Source organism: Cinclus cinclus, chromosome 6 (genome assembly GCF_963662255.1).
Source record: "Cinclus cinclus chromosome 6, bCinCin1.1, whole genome shotgun sequence".
NCBI lineage: Eukaryota > Metazoa > Chordata > Aves > Passeriformes > Cinclidae > Cinclus > Cinclus cinclus.
The window spans coordinates 17,370,385-17,386,448 of NC_085051.1; the positions used below are offsets into that span (position 1 = coordinate 17,370,385).

Genomic DNA, 16,064 nt, shown 5'->3' on the forward strand with positions numbered 1-16,064 from the left:
ACATAATCTTTCACACAAGAAGATGGTCAGTAAATGAAGGGTAACATACACTCCTGTCTTGTTTTATAGCCATTACTTGCACTGGCAATCAAACATTCAGCTACAACACTCAGGCATGTGACAGGACATGCTTGTCACTCTCCAACCGAGCCCTGGAATGCCATCCAACTGATATTCCTATTGAAGGCTGCCAGTGTCCTAAAGGAATGTATCTGAACCACAAGAATGAGTGTGTTCGTAAATCTCATTGTCCCTGCTACTTAGAGGACAGAAGGTACATCCTGCCTGACCAGTCAACAATGACTGGTGGGATCACCTGGTAAGTGGGTCAAGTTTAAAGGTGAACAAACTGAAAATGGACGTGAGGTGCCTTCATGTCTCAGTGAAGGGTCAACTGCAGTAAGCAGATAAGCACTACATAGCCATTTACTGCAGCAGGATGTGGAAGAGAATCAGAAGAACAACAGCAAGAAACCTTATGGGTAGAGATACAGATAGTTTACTAAATTTCTTTGTGAATAGTAAGCAAAAAGCTTATTTAATAAGCAAAGCAACATGAACAATCAAAGCTAAGTAAGGAATTGATTCAGAACTTCCTGTCAGCAGGCAGCTATTCAGACATTTCCAGGAAAGTATAAATTTTCTATGAATTATGGTTTGTTGGGAAGGTGGGTGCTGTAACTCTGAACATCCCTCCTTCTTCCTTCTTTACCTAAGCTTTTATTGCTGAGCTTGATGTAGTATAATATGGAGTCTTTCTTTGGTCAGTGGGGTCAGCTGTTCTGGCTGTGTCCCCTCCCAGGTTTTACTTAGAATGAAAATATTTTGCTTCTTAGCCTCCTCCCTGGCAGGGCAACCTGAGGAGCAAGAATGCTGGGACACTGTTCAGCACCAGCTAAAACAACATTGTGTTTATCAGCAATGTTTTGGTCACAAATCCCAAACATAGCACCACTGAGCTGCTACAAAGAAAATTAACTCCATTCCAGCCCAAGCCAGTATAGCCTCCGTTATTTTTTAATAGCATAAATTTATTTTTCAATACCTCTTTTTTGCCCTTTTCTACAAATTAGACATTAATAAACTACAAACATCCTTAACTGAACAGAAAGCATTTGACTTACCTTCAGCTTGGAAATGCTACAGAGAGTAATAGGAAATAGTGGCTGTGATCTGATTATTCCTACTAGATTTTGTCAACAGCACTTGGCTATATACAAACTTCTGGAATGACTTGATAGGCCATCCTCCTAGTGACAATTGCCTATTAGTGATAACAGGCTACTTTTCACTTTCCAAAATTGATGTTACTGTGTAATACAAAAAGTGAGGAGACAAGTTGACTCATATTCCACTTCAAAGGATAGGAAGGAGGTAGTAACATAAGTAAAACATTTTTAATAAAACCATTTTGCAAAAAATCAAAGTGTCTTTCTTAGAAGAGATTTTAATTGATTTTTCTTTTTCTTCCTAGCTACTGTGTTAATGGGAGGCTAAGTTGCACAGGCAAACCTCAAAATCCTGCAGGTATGAGTCTGATATTGTTTACTTTTGTGTTGTAAAATTACTACTTTGCTGTTCTGTTTGATGTTAATTTCTCCTCAATGTTAATTTTTCTTCCTTTTTCCTAGAAAACTGCAAAGCTCCTAAGAAATACATATCGTGTTCTGACAATTTAGAAAACAAGTATGGAGCTGCATGTGCCCCTACCTGTCAGATGCTGGCTACTGGAATTGAATGTGTGAGTTTCACACCTCTGGGTTTTTTATCGTTTTGAGAGAGGTAGAATATTTGAGTTGTTACTTAGAAGTAGACTACAGTGCTTCTAGTGAAATTAAAGGAATTATTTTAAATGACATGATGCAGTTAAATATCAGGCTGTGGCCACAAAAATTGAGGCCTCAATCCTTAAAATCCATTAAGGATTCTTAACTACATGACTGTAATCTCTTGCTCAGATACTCCATAAATTGTGACTCCATGTCAATGGAGATATGGGGTTTATGCTTCCTGTTCTATTTTTTCTCAACTCTCTTCTGCTGTTGATCACAGAATGCAGGAGACCTGGGCTAGGTGAAGATCTGGGCTGTCCTGATAGGGTTTTCTTGTATTAAGGGAACAGACTAATTGGAAGAATAATCTTCCTTGATATAAAGGATATTCTTATGTACTGTTTCGGAAAGACTGGTAGTGATGGAAGACAAATTTTTCAGAGTCTTTAGGTGTGTTCAGTATCTCAGAGCACAGGTATATGTTACAGCTTCAGTGACACTAGTTCAACTGACAGCATATTAATAGAAGGAACATCACAAAACTAAAATCAAGCCCAAACAGAACTTGGCACAAGTTCACTCCTGATATTACTCACATCCAGGATAAAATTCATCTCACATTCTTTTCTTTTTGTTTCGCAATCTGTTGGCCTTTCCCAGATACCCACGAAGTGTGAATCAGGCTGTGTCTGTGCTGATGGCCTCTATGAAAATCTTGATGGCAAGTGTGTGCCAGCTGAGGAGTGTCCATGTGAATACGGTGGCCTTGCTTATGGAAGAGGTGAACAAATCCAGACTGAATGTGAGATCTGGTGAGAATCACAGGGTTTTTCATTGCACATCCTCTTTTACATTGAAGTGCACAGTCACATAAAAATAAGTGTTTAACTGACTGGAGAGTAGGAAATGGCAGCAGCTGTAAGGAAGAAATACCATGATGGAGTCCAGGGATTAACAGAGAGAGAAGCTTAACATTTGGTAATATATGTATGGATAAGAGTCATTGTACCAGCTTCAGGGATAATTTCTGCCTTATATATGTTCAGGAATAAATTCATTCAGTAGAGCCTGTGACTGTAAATGATATAACGTCTAGTATTATTAATAATTCTACTTAGATAAAGATGAGAGCAAAATCTTTTCTGTAGATAAAAGCAACCACCCCAAAAATATTCCCATCTCTTTAGCAGCATCCTTTAAGTACTTTATTCCCTTTCCAGTTACTAATCTATTATTAAAAAAACATTCCCCAAACTACACAGAGCAGTGACTTCTGATTTCATTAGGAGCAAAAATAAATGGCTTATATATACTATTTCTTTCATGAAAAAGCACAAAAATCTATTTAAGGTTTCTTCTTTATTATAAATTCATTTTATAGGCAGTCCATAAATTTTAATTATGTTTCTCATATGAACTATAGCTTGGTCTCAGTGTTCATAAGTCAATCGAACATGACATCGATAAAAGTGGATGTGTTATATATATATATAATAAGCAGATGAACATGGCATTTCTTTGAAATCTGAGTGTGGTTTCTCTTCTCACTCCCAGCACTTGTACAAAAGGCAAATGGAAATGTGTTCAGAAAACAAGATGTTCCTCCACCTGTAATCTGTATGGAGAAGGCCACATCACCACCTTTGATGGACAGCGTTTTGTGTTTGATGGCAACTGTGAATACATATTAGCTATGGTAACCTGCTTCCTCCTGGTTGTTTCAGCAACATCTCTGAATCAAGAAATGATAATGACTTACTGAGTTTCTATATATTATGTTTATTTCAATACCTAGAAAGAAAATATTTAACTTCTATAAAAACATAATTTTCATGCAATTATAACCAATTTTAGATTTTTTAATAATATTCTTAAATAGTCATTGTATTCTGTACCAGCAAAATATGTCTTTTAGGGAAGTTGCGTCAGTTTGACCAGCAAAGCAGGGGTCATCACCTCCCAAAACAGAATTACTCATGACATTTTAAGCATCCTGTATTTTCTTATACTTCTGTGTTTTAATTTGGAAGGCTTCAGGCACAGTCTATTGAGGTTTGTTTTGTCTTTTTAGGATGGCTGCAGTGTTAACAGACCCATTTCCTCTTTCAAAATTGTTACTGAGAATGTCATCTGTGGGAAATCAGGAGTTACGTGCTCCAGATCCATCAGCATTTACCTTGGGGTAAGCTCTTCTTTCTGCCATTAACCAGCTAAATAGATTTTAAGAGGTTTTCTTCATTTTTGGAAGCTTTAGCTGTATCTTAAGAGAAAGGTCTTTCAAGTGAAATTATGTGCTAAACCTAGAGCCTTGGTTTTAGCAGGAAATGCCATAGTTTTTTGTTTGGGTTTTTTAAATTCTCATGTTGTGTTTCATTCTCCAAGAATCTTGTCTATATAGAAGCCAGGAAATTTTGGAATTTACTCCACAGTGAATTGCTCAGTCAAAAAAATACTGTTTTCCTGCTGGAGTATCACAGCATCTGAACTTCAGCAAGGAAAGTACTGAAACTTGGTAAGTTGCAACTTCCAGATAAATTTTCTTCCAGAATCTGACAATCATACTGAGAGATGAAACCTTTGCTATTTCTGGGGAAAATCCTGGTGTACAATACAAAGTGATAAAGAACGCTCTTCACCTGATGTTTGATATCATTATCCCAGGAAAATACAACATGACCCTTATTTGGAATAAGCACATGAACTTCTTCATCAAGATCTCCAGAGAAACACAGGTACAGCAGAATGATTTCCTTAAAATGTCCCTCCTTTCAGACTGAACTGCACATTTGAGCACAGTTGCCTGGAATCTCTGGGATGGCAAAGGTTTTCGAGAAAAGCTACTAGCAATTCATTTTTATCATTATCTCCAAAAGAGCAGAGATCCTCACAAGAGGCTAACTTCTAAGGGATTTCTGTCCTGCATTCAGGAAGTTCTTGAGCTAAGCGTTTGTAATTTATGCAACTGCATGTTTGAATTTGATCTCTGAATGATGACAGTTTACAGTTTAGAAGAGAAACCCATGCATAAGTACGTTACAAGAATTTGTAGATGACATTCACTTCTAAAGCACAGGAAACTGTCAATAGTCAAAAGGTAAGGTGAGAATTGTAACTTGCTGTACTGGTATAGGTGCTTTCATTGAATCTAGGAAACTATCTGTGGTTTGTGTGGGAACTACAATGGCAACATGAAGGATGACTTTGAAACTCGAAGCAAGTATGTGGCATCAAATGAGCTGGAATTTGTCAACTCCTGGAAAGAGAATCCTCTCTGTGGGGATGTGTACTTTGTAGTGGACCCCTGTAGCAAGAACCCTTACCGTAAAGCATGGGCAGAAAAGACATGTTCCATCATCAACAGCCAAGTTTTTTCTGCCTGTCACAATAAGGTAAGAATTTTTTTGCTTTTTCAAAATTTTATTTATAGGCATAATCTGTATTCTTCCAAATGCTCATGCTCCAACACGTGATATTCTGTTTGGCAAAATGTTTCAATAAAATAATACATGTTAAAAATGTTATGGCTCACATTTATGTTAATTTTCTTTTTTATCTGCACTTTATCAGCCCTTTTGTGAACACAGAAGCTAAGTATGGTATTAACTGGTTAGTTAAATAAGAGAGTTAAAAAAGAATGAAAACTTAAGAGTCAGGAATTAGTCTGTTGGTGATGCTTTTGATACTGATCAATGCATTTTCAGATGGTGAAAAACAGTGAGAAATGTGGATAATGTTGCAGTGGCTAGAGTATAATAGACACAAAATAATCTTGGAAAATGAATCCCTTCCTTTTGCCATGCAGGTGAATCGGATGCCCTACTATGAGGCCTGTGTGCGAGACTCCTGTGGGTGTGACATTGGAGGGGACTGTCAGTGCATGTGTGACTCCATTGCGGTCTATGCCATGGCATGCTTGGAAAAAGGCATCTGCATTGACTGGAGGACCCCTGAGTTCTGCCGTGAGTTTCCTTAAGCTCTACTTAAACAGGTTTAAGAGATTTTTATTGTCAGTATATTCATTTTGCAGCATAGGAAACTTATTAACCACTTTAAAGTTTGCATTTTCTCTGTGAGCAAGGAGTTGACCTCAGCCAGTTGGGTTTTGAAATCTCTGCTTTTCTGCTAAATTAACCAAAATATTTCAACTCTTTTTATCATGGAATAACGAGAGAGAAAATAACGTGGTCACAGAAAGCAGATTGTTTATTCTGCTATCACTGTATAGTGCACTGTGAGTTTGCTGGCAGAGAAGGCATGAAATTGTAGAAAATGTTTCATTTGAGCTCTGATGAAATCACCTTCTGTGTGGATGTCAAGGGAATGAAGACAGCTGTGATGGCTGGAACACTGTAAAACAGGAACATTACATCAAAGTGTTCCAAAACAGCAAATATAGAGGAAAAAAAGAGGATGAACACACTATAAATCAATGTTAGAGTTGTCATCTTTGAGAGTTTTCTTTCCACATTTCAGTATATTGTATATGAAAAGTTGTGGAAATGCCTGTATACTGTACTTGCAAAAAAGAAGCTGACTTCCATGAGTTAAAATACATATTTACATACACTTCAGTGAATGGCTTTTTATTCCAAATGTTAATTAATTTTGTTGTCCTTCTAGTACTGTGGAAATACGCCATTAATTTGAAAAAAAAAATAATCTGACTTCTCTATTGCTTGTCCTTTTTTTCTTTTAGCTGTCTATTGTGAGTATTACAATTCTCATAAAACAACAGGAATTGATGATGCTTCTTCCCATGGCTACAACGATGACAAATGCGACTGGCACTACAGGCCTTGTAACTGTCCAAATCAAAACTACAAATATGTCAATATTGAAGGTAATAACCTCTACTACAGTAAACCAGGAAAAAGTAACAATTGTTTTCAGTGCTTTTGTTTTTTTTTTTAAATCACTCATATCACAGTTAAATTATGGCAATCTAATTAATGTTATTTTTGAAGAAGTTTTGCTGATCTTTCCCTTACTAGTAGTGTTTTAAATACATAATCAACTCAGTAGATGTACTATATTTAGCTTTATTTCAAGTTCAGCCTGTCTGGAAGAGAAATTCTGACTTGCACCAAATTAAAATAATGCACTGTACTTAGGAAATAAAATGTGGAGAGAGCAATTAATATTTTTAGTATTTAATTAATTAATACTTTATTATTTTATTTTTAATAAACAAATGGATATAGCTGGAGAAACCAAACAAATTCCTACATATACAAAACCTCCTTCTGAGGTTTTGTAAATACTTACTGAATAGATGAGATTGCAATTGATATTATTTTTAATAACAGAAATATAATATATTTGATTATAAATAGTGTAAATCAAATGCCTTTCTCTGAGAAATGTAAAACAAACTTCTCTTCCCCTTTCTTCAGGTTGTTACAACTGCTCTCATGATGAATACTTTGACCATGAAGAGGAAAGGTGCATGCCATGTGGTAAGCAGCACTTTTTTTCTCCACAGTAACTTGAAAACCATACTACAATATTTCCACAGACTCACAGAAGATATTTTCTAGTATGTCTCAAAAAATGAGTGTTCATCTAAACATAACTTCATTTCAAAATAAACCCATTACTATATTGCATGTAAAATGAATTATAGGTGTTTTAATCTGTGTGAGGCACAGGCCCAGCAGAGATGTTAGTCTCAGAGGTATTTAATGTGTAGCAGAAGAACAGATTTAGCTACTGGACTCAATAAATGCCTTTTTAGAGTTTTGTTTTTTTTTTTTTTTTAATAATTTGAGGTTTATTACCATATGGCTTATTTCCATGAAAATGTATCTTATTAAATAATGTTCTGGATAGACTCTAGCTGGACAGTTTGGATTTTCAGGCAGGTATAAAAACAAAAACAAAAAAAAAAAACCTTAAGAACAAAATTTTTTTACAAAATTCTGTCTTATGTACAAAAGCATGTTCCACTATCCCTAAAAACTGAGATACCCTTAGCCATTAAAGTCATAACAAAGATAGGAAAACTTGCTTGTGTTCATTATAATAATGAGATGCATTGATTTCTTTGTAATTAAGTCCTTTGATGTGCATTTGGCCACTGAAATATGTAACGTTAAATACTTTTAGAAATAGCTCAATAATTAGCATAATTCTTGGAATCCAATCTAATGAGATTTGCCTTATCTGGGATATTTTAATATGCTTTTATTTACAAATTTAACCTGTTTTGCCTTTATGTAACAGGTCAAGTAAATGTTACCACCACACCCGAACCATCTCCTCCACCAGGTTAGTTTACACAGTTGACCAACTGTGTAACTTACACACTGATATTATGTCCTTATAAGTGTTTATGAAATCAGTAATGTCCTTTTCTGTGTGATAGAGCAGCATTATCAGTTTCACATGCATAAGGTAAAACTATGAAAAATACCCTGGTACCATAATCTCCTAGGCTGCATCAAAGGCTGCATGACCAGCAGCTCAAGGGAGGGCACTGTGCCCCTCTGCTCTGATGAGAGCCCACCTGGAATGCTGTGTCCATCTCTGCAGTCTTTAATTCAAGAAAGACAGAGGAGGGCCTCAGATAATGACCAGAGGGCTGGAACACCTCTCCTGTGAGAAGAGGCTGAGATCTGGTGTTCTTCAGCCCGGGGGCAGGGGGGAGAAGGCTCCATTGAGATCTCTTTATGGCTTTTCAGCACTTGAATGGGGCTTATAAAAAAGATGGGGACAGACTTTTTAAGCAGGGCCTGTAGTGATGGGATGAGGGGTAATGGTTTTAAATCAGAAGATAATAGATTCAGACTAGATAAAAGGAAGAAATTGTTTGTGATGAGGCTGGTAAAACACTGGATGATGTTGCCCAGAGAGACTGTTGAATCCCCTTATCTGGAAACATTCCGTTCAGGCTGGAGAGGCCTTTGAGCAACCTGACCAAGTTGAATACATCCCTCCTCATTGCAGAGGTAGTGGATTACATTATATTTAGTGGTCTGTGCCAACCCAAGTCATTCTATGATTCTGGGATGAATCTATGATGGAAAGAAAGGATCTCACAAAAATTTATGCCAAATCTTACTAAAGACTGGCCATATAACACTTCAACAGTTGAAGAAAGTCTTGATGGAATTGTGTGACTGACTATACCAAATCCCTGTAGCCTGATACAGGAAAGGAATCTACATATGCTGATCTTAAATTTGTTAGAAATTCCATTAATTTCCCTGAAGACAGATGGTATTGGAAAACTTTACATGTCAGTTGCATGAATAATAAAATTATGATTACTACTGGATAGTAGTTGTTCCATCTCTGCTGGTATGAACAAGTATTTATGCCAAATCCACTTTAAAGTGAAGAAAAAGGTTTAAAGTATCTCCAAGAATACTGGTTTAATGTATTCACTGCACAGAACAGCAAAGGAAGCAATGGATAACAGCTCTTCAAGGTTTGATCTAAAAGGTAATGGGTTTTATTAGTAGATACTGCTAATAGCTATAAAAACACTGGTTTTACTTTAGAAAAATTCCATTTATATAGATATGAATAGATTATTGAGGACTATTTCTTATCTTATTGTTTTGTTTTTTTTTTTGCTTAGTGACAACGGTGCAGCCTAAAGTAACAAGGAGCTCTACCACAAGCACACTACCCACAGAACCTAGTACTTCTTCTGCAACAACTCTTGCAGTTGAGACTACTGAGACTACATATCCAACAATAACTGCAAAAATTACAATTCCAAGAACTTCACCCTCACTACCACTTGTCACAATGAAGCCTACAACTGGTAGGTTTTTAGCATTATTGTCTAAAATAAATCATGATAAACTTGCTCTATACCTCTGTACATGGTTGAGATACCATTCCTAGGAATGTATTTCAAATTCATACAACATCCAAGCATTAGACTCCAAATCATGAAGAAGGCAAAGCAGGCTTCCAGAAAGGAGTTTATTAACCAGAAATGTTCAGAAGTGTAGATTGAAAGCGCATGAAAAGATAAAGAATATAGGCATTAGGTTAAAAACGCAACCAAAATATGACTCATCTGAGAAACAGAATTAGAGGTTCTATAAGCAGTGAGCAAGCCCAGCTCCAGTTGGGTTTATTAGCTCAGCTTCAGCCTCTTTTCCACTGGTTCATCTATGGAGTTCAAGGAGGACCCAGTCTAAACTCTGAATAATGTAAGCTAGCTGCAAAGCAGAGTCATACAGGTATCAGCGTAGCAGCGCTGTCTAGGTTTCTGAAGTCCTATTCTCTGGAGGATTACTCTGCCAGCATAGATTACTTTCTTATTCTGTGGCTTGTGGGGCCTCATTTAGCCTCATACCAACATGCAGTTCAGCTAATAAACCATCTTGGACCATGGCTGTCAGGGAAAACAGAGGTAAAAATAGGCCCCAGAGGAGTCAAAACCCCCAAAAGCTGACATTGTGACAGATTATTTGTGTACTGAGGCAGGAAGAGTCTATAGTATGATGTTATTTAGCTTTCAATACAAATTGCAGAAAGCTACAAGTGTGGCTTTGGATTTGGAACGTTATAAAAAAGCCAATGGACAAAGTCCATGTTATCACTTTAGCCAAAGTGACAACAGAGCTAACTATTTAGAAAAAAATGTGTTTTCCTGTATTAGATTTGTTTAATGTAGAAAATGAGAACAAAGACAGACATGAGACAATAGAGAACAAACGTAAGCATATGGGAACATGAATACAACAGTCACACTGAAAATATTCTAAAAGTAAAAAAAATAGCTCTAAAATATTATTGACTTCTTTATAATTTATCTGGTTTTAATTTTTCTGTTAATTGGTTACATTATATCTTTATCTTGACTGCCAAAGGACATACAACATCAATTTTTACCACACCAAACATGACTACAACCATCACTACCCCTTCCATAACTACCTCAATGAAAAGAACCTTGACCACTACACCAAAGTCTGTTGCCTCATCACCTTTTGCCTCATCAACCGCTGCTTCAACAGAGACAGAACAAGTAGGGATCACCTTTGCACCCTTCAAGACCACCACCAAAAGGGAGATGGAAACCTCCTCAATACCTACTCAAACCACAACTCAGAGCACAACTTTCAGCCAGCCTAAATTAACAACAGCAGGTAAATACCACTTTGTTATATCTGTCAGGTGAAGCCATCACTCACAAGACATACGTCAATATAATCTTTATAAAAAAATCTTAGCATTCTTACTAGTGGTCTTAACATTGCAAATAGAAAGGAAAGGACATGGGTAAGAAGTGTGAGTAAAATGGAAATTTGTCTTGCCAGCAGAGCAAGCTTCTGATATCCAAATACGATGTTAAGCTAACATTTCTCTTCCAACACTTCCTCCAAATTTAGACAAAATCTCTCTACGCTTCAAAGCAAGACTACAGAATGTATATTCCCCTCACCCTTTGTAAGAAATGCTCCCCCCCAAATATTAATCTTTTTGAATGTCTGACACTCAATATACAAAGAAGGACTGTCTCCTCTGAGGCTGTATGGCAACATGTATTACTACATTAGCAACTGACAGGCTGGGACAGTGTGTAATGGGAGGCCAGCTGTACACTCTTTCCCAAAGCCAGGTCTCTCCCACATATGGGGTGCATATATCTGGGTCTTCTTGTGCAAGCAATTACAGCTTCCTCTAGGAACCTTACCAGCTCCCAACCATTACTAATATTCATTCTTTCATCACAGAGAGTGAGGGAACCGAAACAACCACTCTGCACTACCCAGAAGGTGAGTAAAAGGGACTAGAGAGATGCTCTTGGACTAAGACTCTGCTTCACTTATCCCAGCTTTTCCAGATGATGGTCTTGCCCAGTTTGGAACACCTGGGAGGGGAAACGTGCATCCAATGAGGCTCTTCTCTCCTCAGGAGCTTCAGAAAATGGCAGGGAGTGTAAAATTTCAGAGACATCCTTCAGACCCACCCTCAGTTGACTTGTGGTTTTCTCTCTGTAGTTGTCACCCACATAAGAACAACGTTGACACAACCTGTGCAGCATCTTGTCACACAGACACAGACCACCCCTGCCATGTCCACCAGCAGCACCTCTGTCTCGAGAGAAACCAGCCCTGCCACCAGCCCAGAAGTTCCACTGACAAGGACATTTCCAAGCTCCAGCTCTTTGCCTGTCACCTCAGCTTCATCTGTTTCTTCCCTCTCCTCAACCCAGCTGGGAACATCATATCCAGGTAAGGCTCCCTCCTGCCCTTCCTGCTGCTCTGCCTGCTTCTTCCAGCTCCCGCCCTTCTCTCCTAAGCAGCACGTCCCACAAAGGCCTCAGTTTCAGTACTCATTCTCAATTGCCCCTGCTATTGCCATGGGACACTGGCAGCTCCTGGGCCTGACCCACACATGACCCTGACTGTATCCTTCTCCATGCAACTTCAGGGCTTTGGTTCTGGGGCACAGGCCACTATGAGGGTTCAGGCATCCATGAGTTCCTGCCCTACAGCTACCAATCAGACAAGCTGAAACACCTCCCTCTTCTTACAGTGCTGCCTTGAGAATGCACAGTGGGGCAGGGGTGAACAAAAGGCAGGGAAACTGGAAACACATCTCTAGGTTACAGCTCAGGACAGTTTTCACTGAGAGGCATAACCCAAGGCATCATCTCCAGCCAAAGGATGCCTAGGCTGTGGCACACCATAGCAGAGTGCTGTTCAACAAATATGACCTCATGGACCAATGCTGACCCCGAATGCAAGAGTGGAAAGTGGGCAAGACAGTGTACCCTCAACTCCAGCCTAAAGTTCTTTCTCTTAGACCCGTGTGCCAGAGTTGTCTAAGTGTTGATCCTCCTTTGGGAAGATGCCACAACATGCTTTGCCTAGAATCTTTCTCCAGGACTCAATCGTTCTTTTCTCTCATACCTTTCTTTGGAGAAAGGGAGCCAACCAGAGCTAAGACACTGACTACTAAAGTAGTAACAGGTGAGTGCTCTGGTCATGAAAGAGATAGGAGTCATCCCTGGACAATGCATCCATATCCATTTAGTAGCCACAGCCCTCCCATGGATCTTTAACAGAGGACTCTGGAGCTAGACAATTTCAAACTACTAGTAAAGAGGTTATAACTCTTCCCCAGTCAACTGTCCCAGGAAGGAGATGAGATCAATTCCTAGAGGTCAATCTGAAAAACGGTCAAGAACAAATATTTAGGAAAGAGAAACAGGACACAATGGAATATATTTAGGGTAATGGATAACTTCACTAACTGGAAAAACCGCAAAAACAAAAAACCAATCACACTTACTCGGGACTACGCCACCCATCCTGGACCATACGAGCAAAAAAGCTCCAAAACAGAAGACTCTGGTAACTCAACTGTCGATAGGCCAGCAACATAAAACTCACCTGTGCTTTCTTCCGCAAAGCTTTCACTGATGAACAGTCAGCTGCGCCACACACGGGTCCACCTGTGACCACGCACAAGACCAGCACAGGCACCTCCATCAGCAGCACCTCCAAGACCTCTGTCTCCACAGGAGCCAGCTCACCAAGCAGCACAGAAGCCCCTCTGGAAACAACCTCTCCAAATCCCAGCTCTCCAGCTGCCCCCAGCAGCCCGCTCAGCACCCGGCTGCCAGCCACTGCCACCACTTCCACAGGCTCCTCCACAGCAGCTCCCAGCACCAGCCCCAGGCCTACACCTACAACCCTGAGGCCCAAGCCCTCTTCCCCAACAACCAGTGCTGCAAAGGAGTCTCCAGTAACGGTGTCCTCTGCACCCACCACAGCCAAAACCAGCACGCTGCCATCTCCTGCCTCTTCCCCCTCCTCAACTGTGTCCTCAACCTGGCTCAGCTCCTCACAGCCCGGTATGGCTCTCTCTTACCAATCGAGATACTTCCCTCTGCTCTCTCATTTCCCTTCTTAGTCTCCAGTTGCACAGGCTGCTTGCACACTTGTTTGAGTTTTTGCTCCCCATTCCCCCTTCTTTCTGCTTTGGAACACTGATATGGCCTTACTTTGTTATGGCTCTCAGGCACTGGTCTGTCCCAAGTAGCCTGAACTGCCAGTCTCAGAGGGGACTGTCCGTAAGCTCTGCCTATTCCTGGAAGGGACGCATGCATCTCCACACAGGGGTCTCTTCCAGGAACAGGTACTTTGATCTTGTGTGTTGGAAGGCACTGTGTCCATTTCCTCCCTTTTTAAGACAGAGACGAGACAGCTTAAGACAGGACCCACAGCCTGAGTGTTCCCCTTTTCCCGGGAATACTCAGTGCTGCAAAGCCCTGCCATTCTTGCTTATATCCTAAATTCTGAGGCCTCTGATGCCCTCCATTTCCTGCTTTTTCTGCTCTCATCCTTAAAAACTCTGTGCTTTAGTTCCAGCAGCCTTCACCCATGAACAGTCAACTGTGACCACGCACAAGACCAGCACAGGCACCTCCATCAGCAGCACCTCCAAGACCTCTGTCTCCACAGGAGCCAGCTCACCAAGCAGCACAGAAGCCCCTCTGGAAACAACCTCTCCAAATCCCAGCTCTCCAGCTGCCCCCAGCAGCCCGCTCAGCACCCGGCTGCCAGCCACTGCCACCACTTCCACAGGCTCCTCCACAGCAGCTCCCAGCACCAGCCCCAGGCCTACACCTACAGCCCTGAGGCCCAAGCCCTCTTCCCCAACAACCAGTGCTGCAAAGGAGTCTCCAGTAACGGTGTCCTCTGCACCCACCACAGCCAAAACCAGCACGCTGCCATCTCCTGCTTCTTCCCCCTCCTCAACTGTGTCCTCAACCTGGCTCAGCTCCTCACAGCCCGGTATGGCTCCATCGTACCCCTTCTGGTGTTTCTCTGTGGTCTCCCTTTCCCTTCTTTGTTTCTAGTAGAGCAGGTTGTTTTAGGTTTTGCAATCCATTCCCAGGTTGTTTTGCATCAGCACGGTGCTATGGCCATCCTTCAGTATGGCCCTGGAAAATGGTCTCTCCCATGTAGCCTGGCATTCCAGTGTCGGAGGGGCAGTCCAAGTCCCTACACACTTCCCATTCCTTGGAAGGACATGAACATTCAGAAAGGGCCATGTTCCATAAGAGGAAGAGAGATTTTGCCCCTAGGAAGGCCCCCTGTCCATTTCTTCCCATTTAAGGGGCAAGTGAGCAGCAGCTCATGGACAGGACACATTCCAGGTCCTCCCTCAAACTTGAGAATGCTCACTGCAGCAGTACAGGACTTCTGGTTCTCCCTATGCTCGCAGTCTGTTCCTTTGACTAGTCTTCTTTGGATTCCCCTTCTGTCCTTACACACAACTGACCTGTGCTTCCCTCATGACAGCCTTCACCCATGAACAATCAGCTGTGCCACACACGGGTCCACCTGTGACCACGCACAAGACCAGCACAGGCACCTCCATCAGCAGCACCTCCAAGACCTCTGTCTCCACAGGAGCCAGCTCACCAAGCAGCACAGAAGCCCCTCTGGAAACAACCTCTCCAAATCCCAGCTCTCCAGCTGCCCCCAGCAGCCCGCTCAGCACCCGGCTGCCAGCCACCGCCACCACTTCCACAGGCTCCTCCACAGCAGCTCCCAGCACCAGCCCCAGGCCTACACCTACAGCCCTGAGGCCCAAGCCCTCTTCCCCAACAACCAGTGCTGCAAAGGAGTCTCCAGTAACGGTGTCCTCTGCACCCACCACAGCCAAAACCAGCAAGCTGCCATCTCCTGCCTCTTCCCCCTCCTCAACTGTGTCCTCAACCTGGCTCAGCTCCTCACAGCCCGGTATGGCTCTCTCTTACCAATCGAGATACTTCCCTCTGCTCTCTCATTTCCCTTCTTAGTCTCCAGTTGCACAGGCTGCTTGCACACTTGTTTGAGTTTTTGCTCCCCATTCCCCCTTCTTTCTGCTTTGGAACACTGATATGGCCTTACTTTGTTATGGCTCTCAGGCACTGGTCTGTCCCAAGTAGCCTGAACTGCCAGTCTCAGAGGGGACTGTCCGTAAGCTCTGCCTATTCCTGGAAGGGACGCATGCATCTCCACACAGGGGTCTCTTCCAGGAACAGGTACTTTGATCTTGTGTGTTGGAAGGCACTGTGTCCACTTCCTCCCTTTTTAAGACAGAGACGAGACAGCTTAAGACAGGACCCACAGCGTGAGTGTTCCCCTTTTCCCGGGAATACTCAGTGCTGCAAAGCCCTGCCATTCTTGCTTATATCCTAAATTCTGAGGCCTCTGATGCCCTCCATTTCCTGCTTTTTCTGCTCTCATCCTTAAAAACTCTGTGCTTTAGTTCCAGCAGCCTTCACCCATGAACAGTCAACTGTGACCACGCACAAGACCAGCACAG

At 41.4% G+C, this 16,064-nt stretch overlaps 1 protein-coding gene across 1 annotated transcript in view; it reads left to right on the forward strand.

Moving 5' to 3' along the window:
* MUC6 (mucin 6, oligomeric mucus/gel-forming) overlaps positions 1 to 16,064 on the forward strand; it is a 41,895-nt gene that overhangs the window by 18,217 nt on the left and 7,614 nt on the right. Inside the window, exons 17-36 of the mRNA XM_062495357.1 lie at positions 70 to 319; positions 1,475 to 1,527; positions 1,632 to 1,741; positions 2,433 to 2,584; positions 3,327 to 3,468; positions 3,844 to 3,954; positions 4,319 to 4,504; positions 4,922 to 5,161; positions 5,575 to 5,731; positions 6,469 to 6,612; positions 7,166 to 7,228; positions 7,995 to 8,039; positions 9,355 to 9,543; positions 11,471 to 11,512; positions 11,738 to 11,971; positions 12,665 to 12,712; positions 13,156 to 13,444; positions 13,514 to 13,599; positions 14,120 to 14,542; positions 15,053 to 15,491. Of these exons, the coding sequence (XP_062351341.1) occupies positions 70 to 319; positions 1,475 to 1,527; positions 1,632 to 1,741; positions 2,433 to 2,584; positions 3,327 to 3,468; positions 3,844 to 3,954; positions 4,319 to 4,504; positions 4,922 to 5,161; positions 5,575 to 5,731; positions 6,469 to 6,612; positions 7,166 to 7,228; positions 7,995 to 8,039; positions 9,355 to 9,543; positions 11,471 to 11,512; positions 11,738 to 11,971; positions 12,665 to 12,712; positions 13,156 to 13,444; positions 13,514 to 13,599; positions 14,120 to 14,542; positions 15,053 to 15,491 (3,403 nt within the window). The remainder of the gene's footprint in view (positions 1 to 69; positions 320 to 1,474; positions 1,528 to 1,631; positions 1,742 to 2,432; positions 2,585 to 3,326; positions 3,469 to 3,843; positions 3,955 to 4,318; positions 4,505 to 4,921; positions 5,162 to 5,574; positions 5,732 to 6,468; positions 6,613 to 7,165; positions 7,229 to 7,994; positions 8,040 to 9,354; positions 9,544 to 11,470; positions 11,513 to 11,737; positions 11,972 to 12,664; positions 12,713 to 13,155; positions 13,445 to 13,513; positions 13,600 to 14,119; positions 14,543 to 15,052; positions 15,492 to 16,064) is intronic.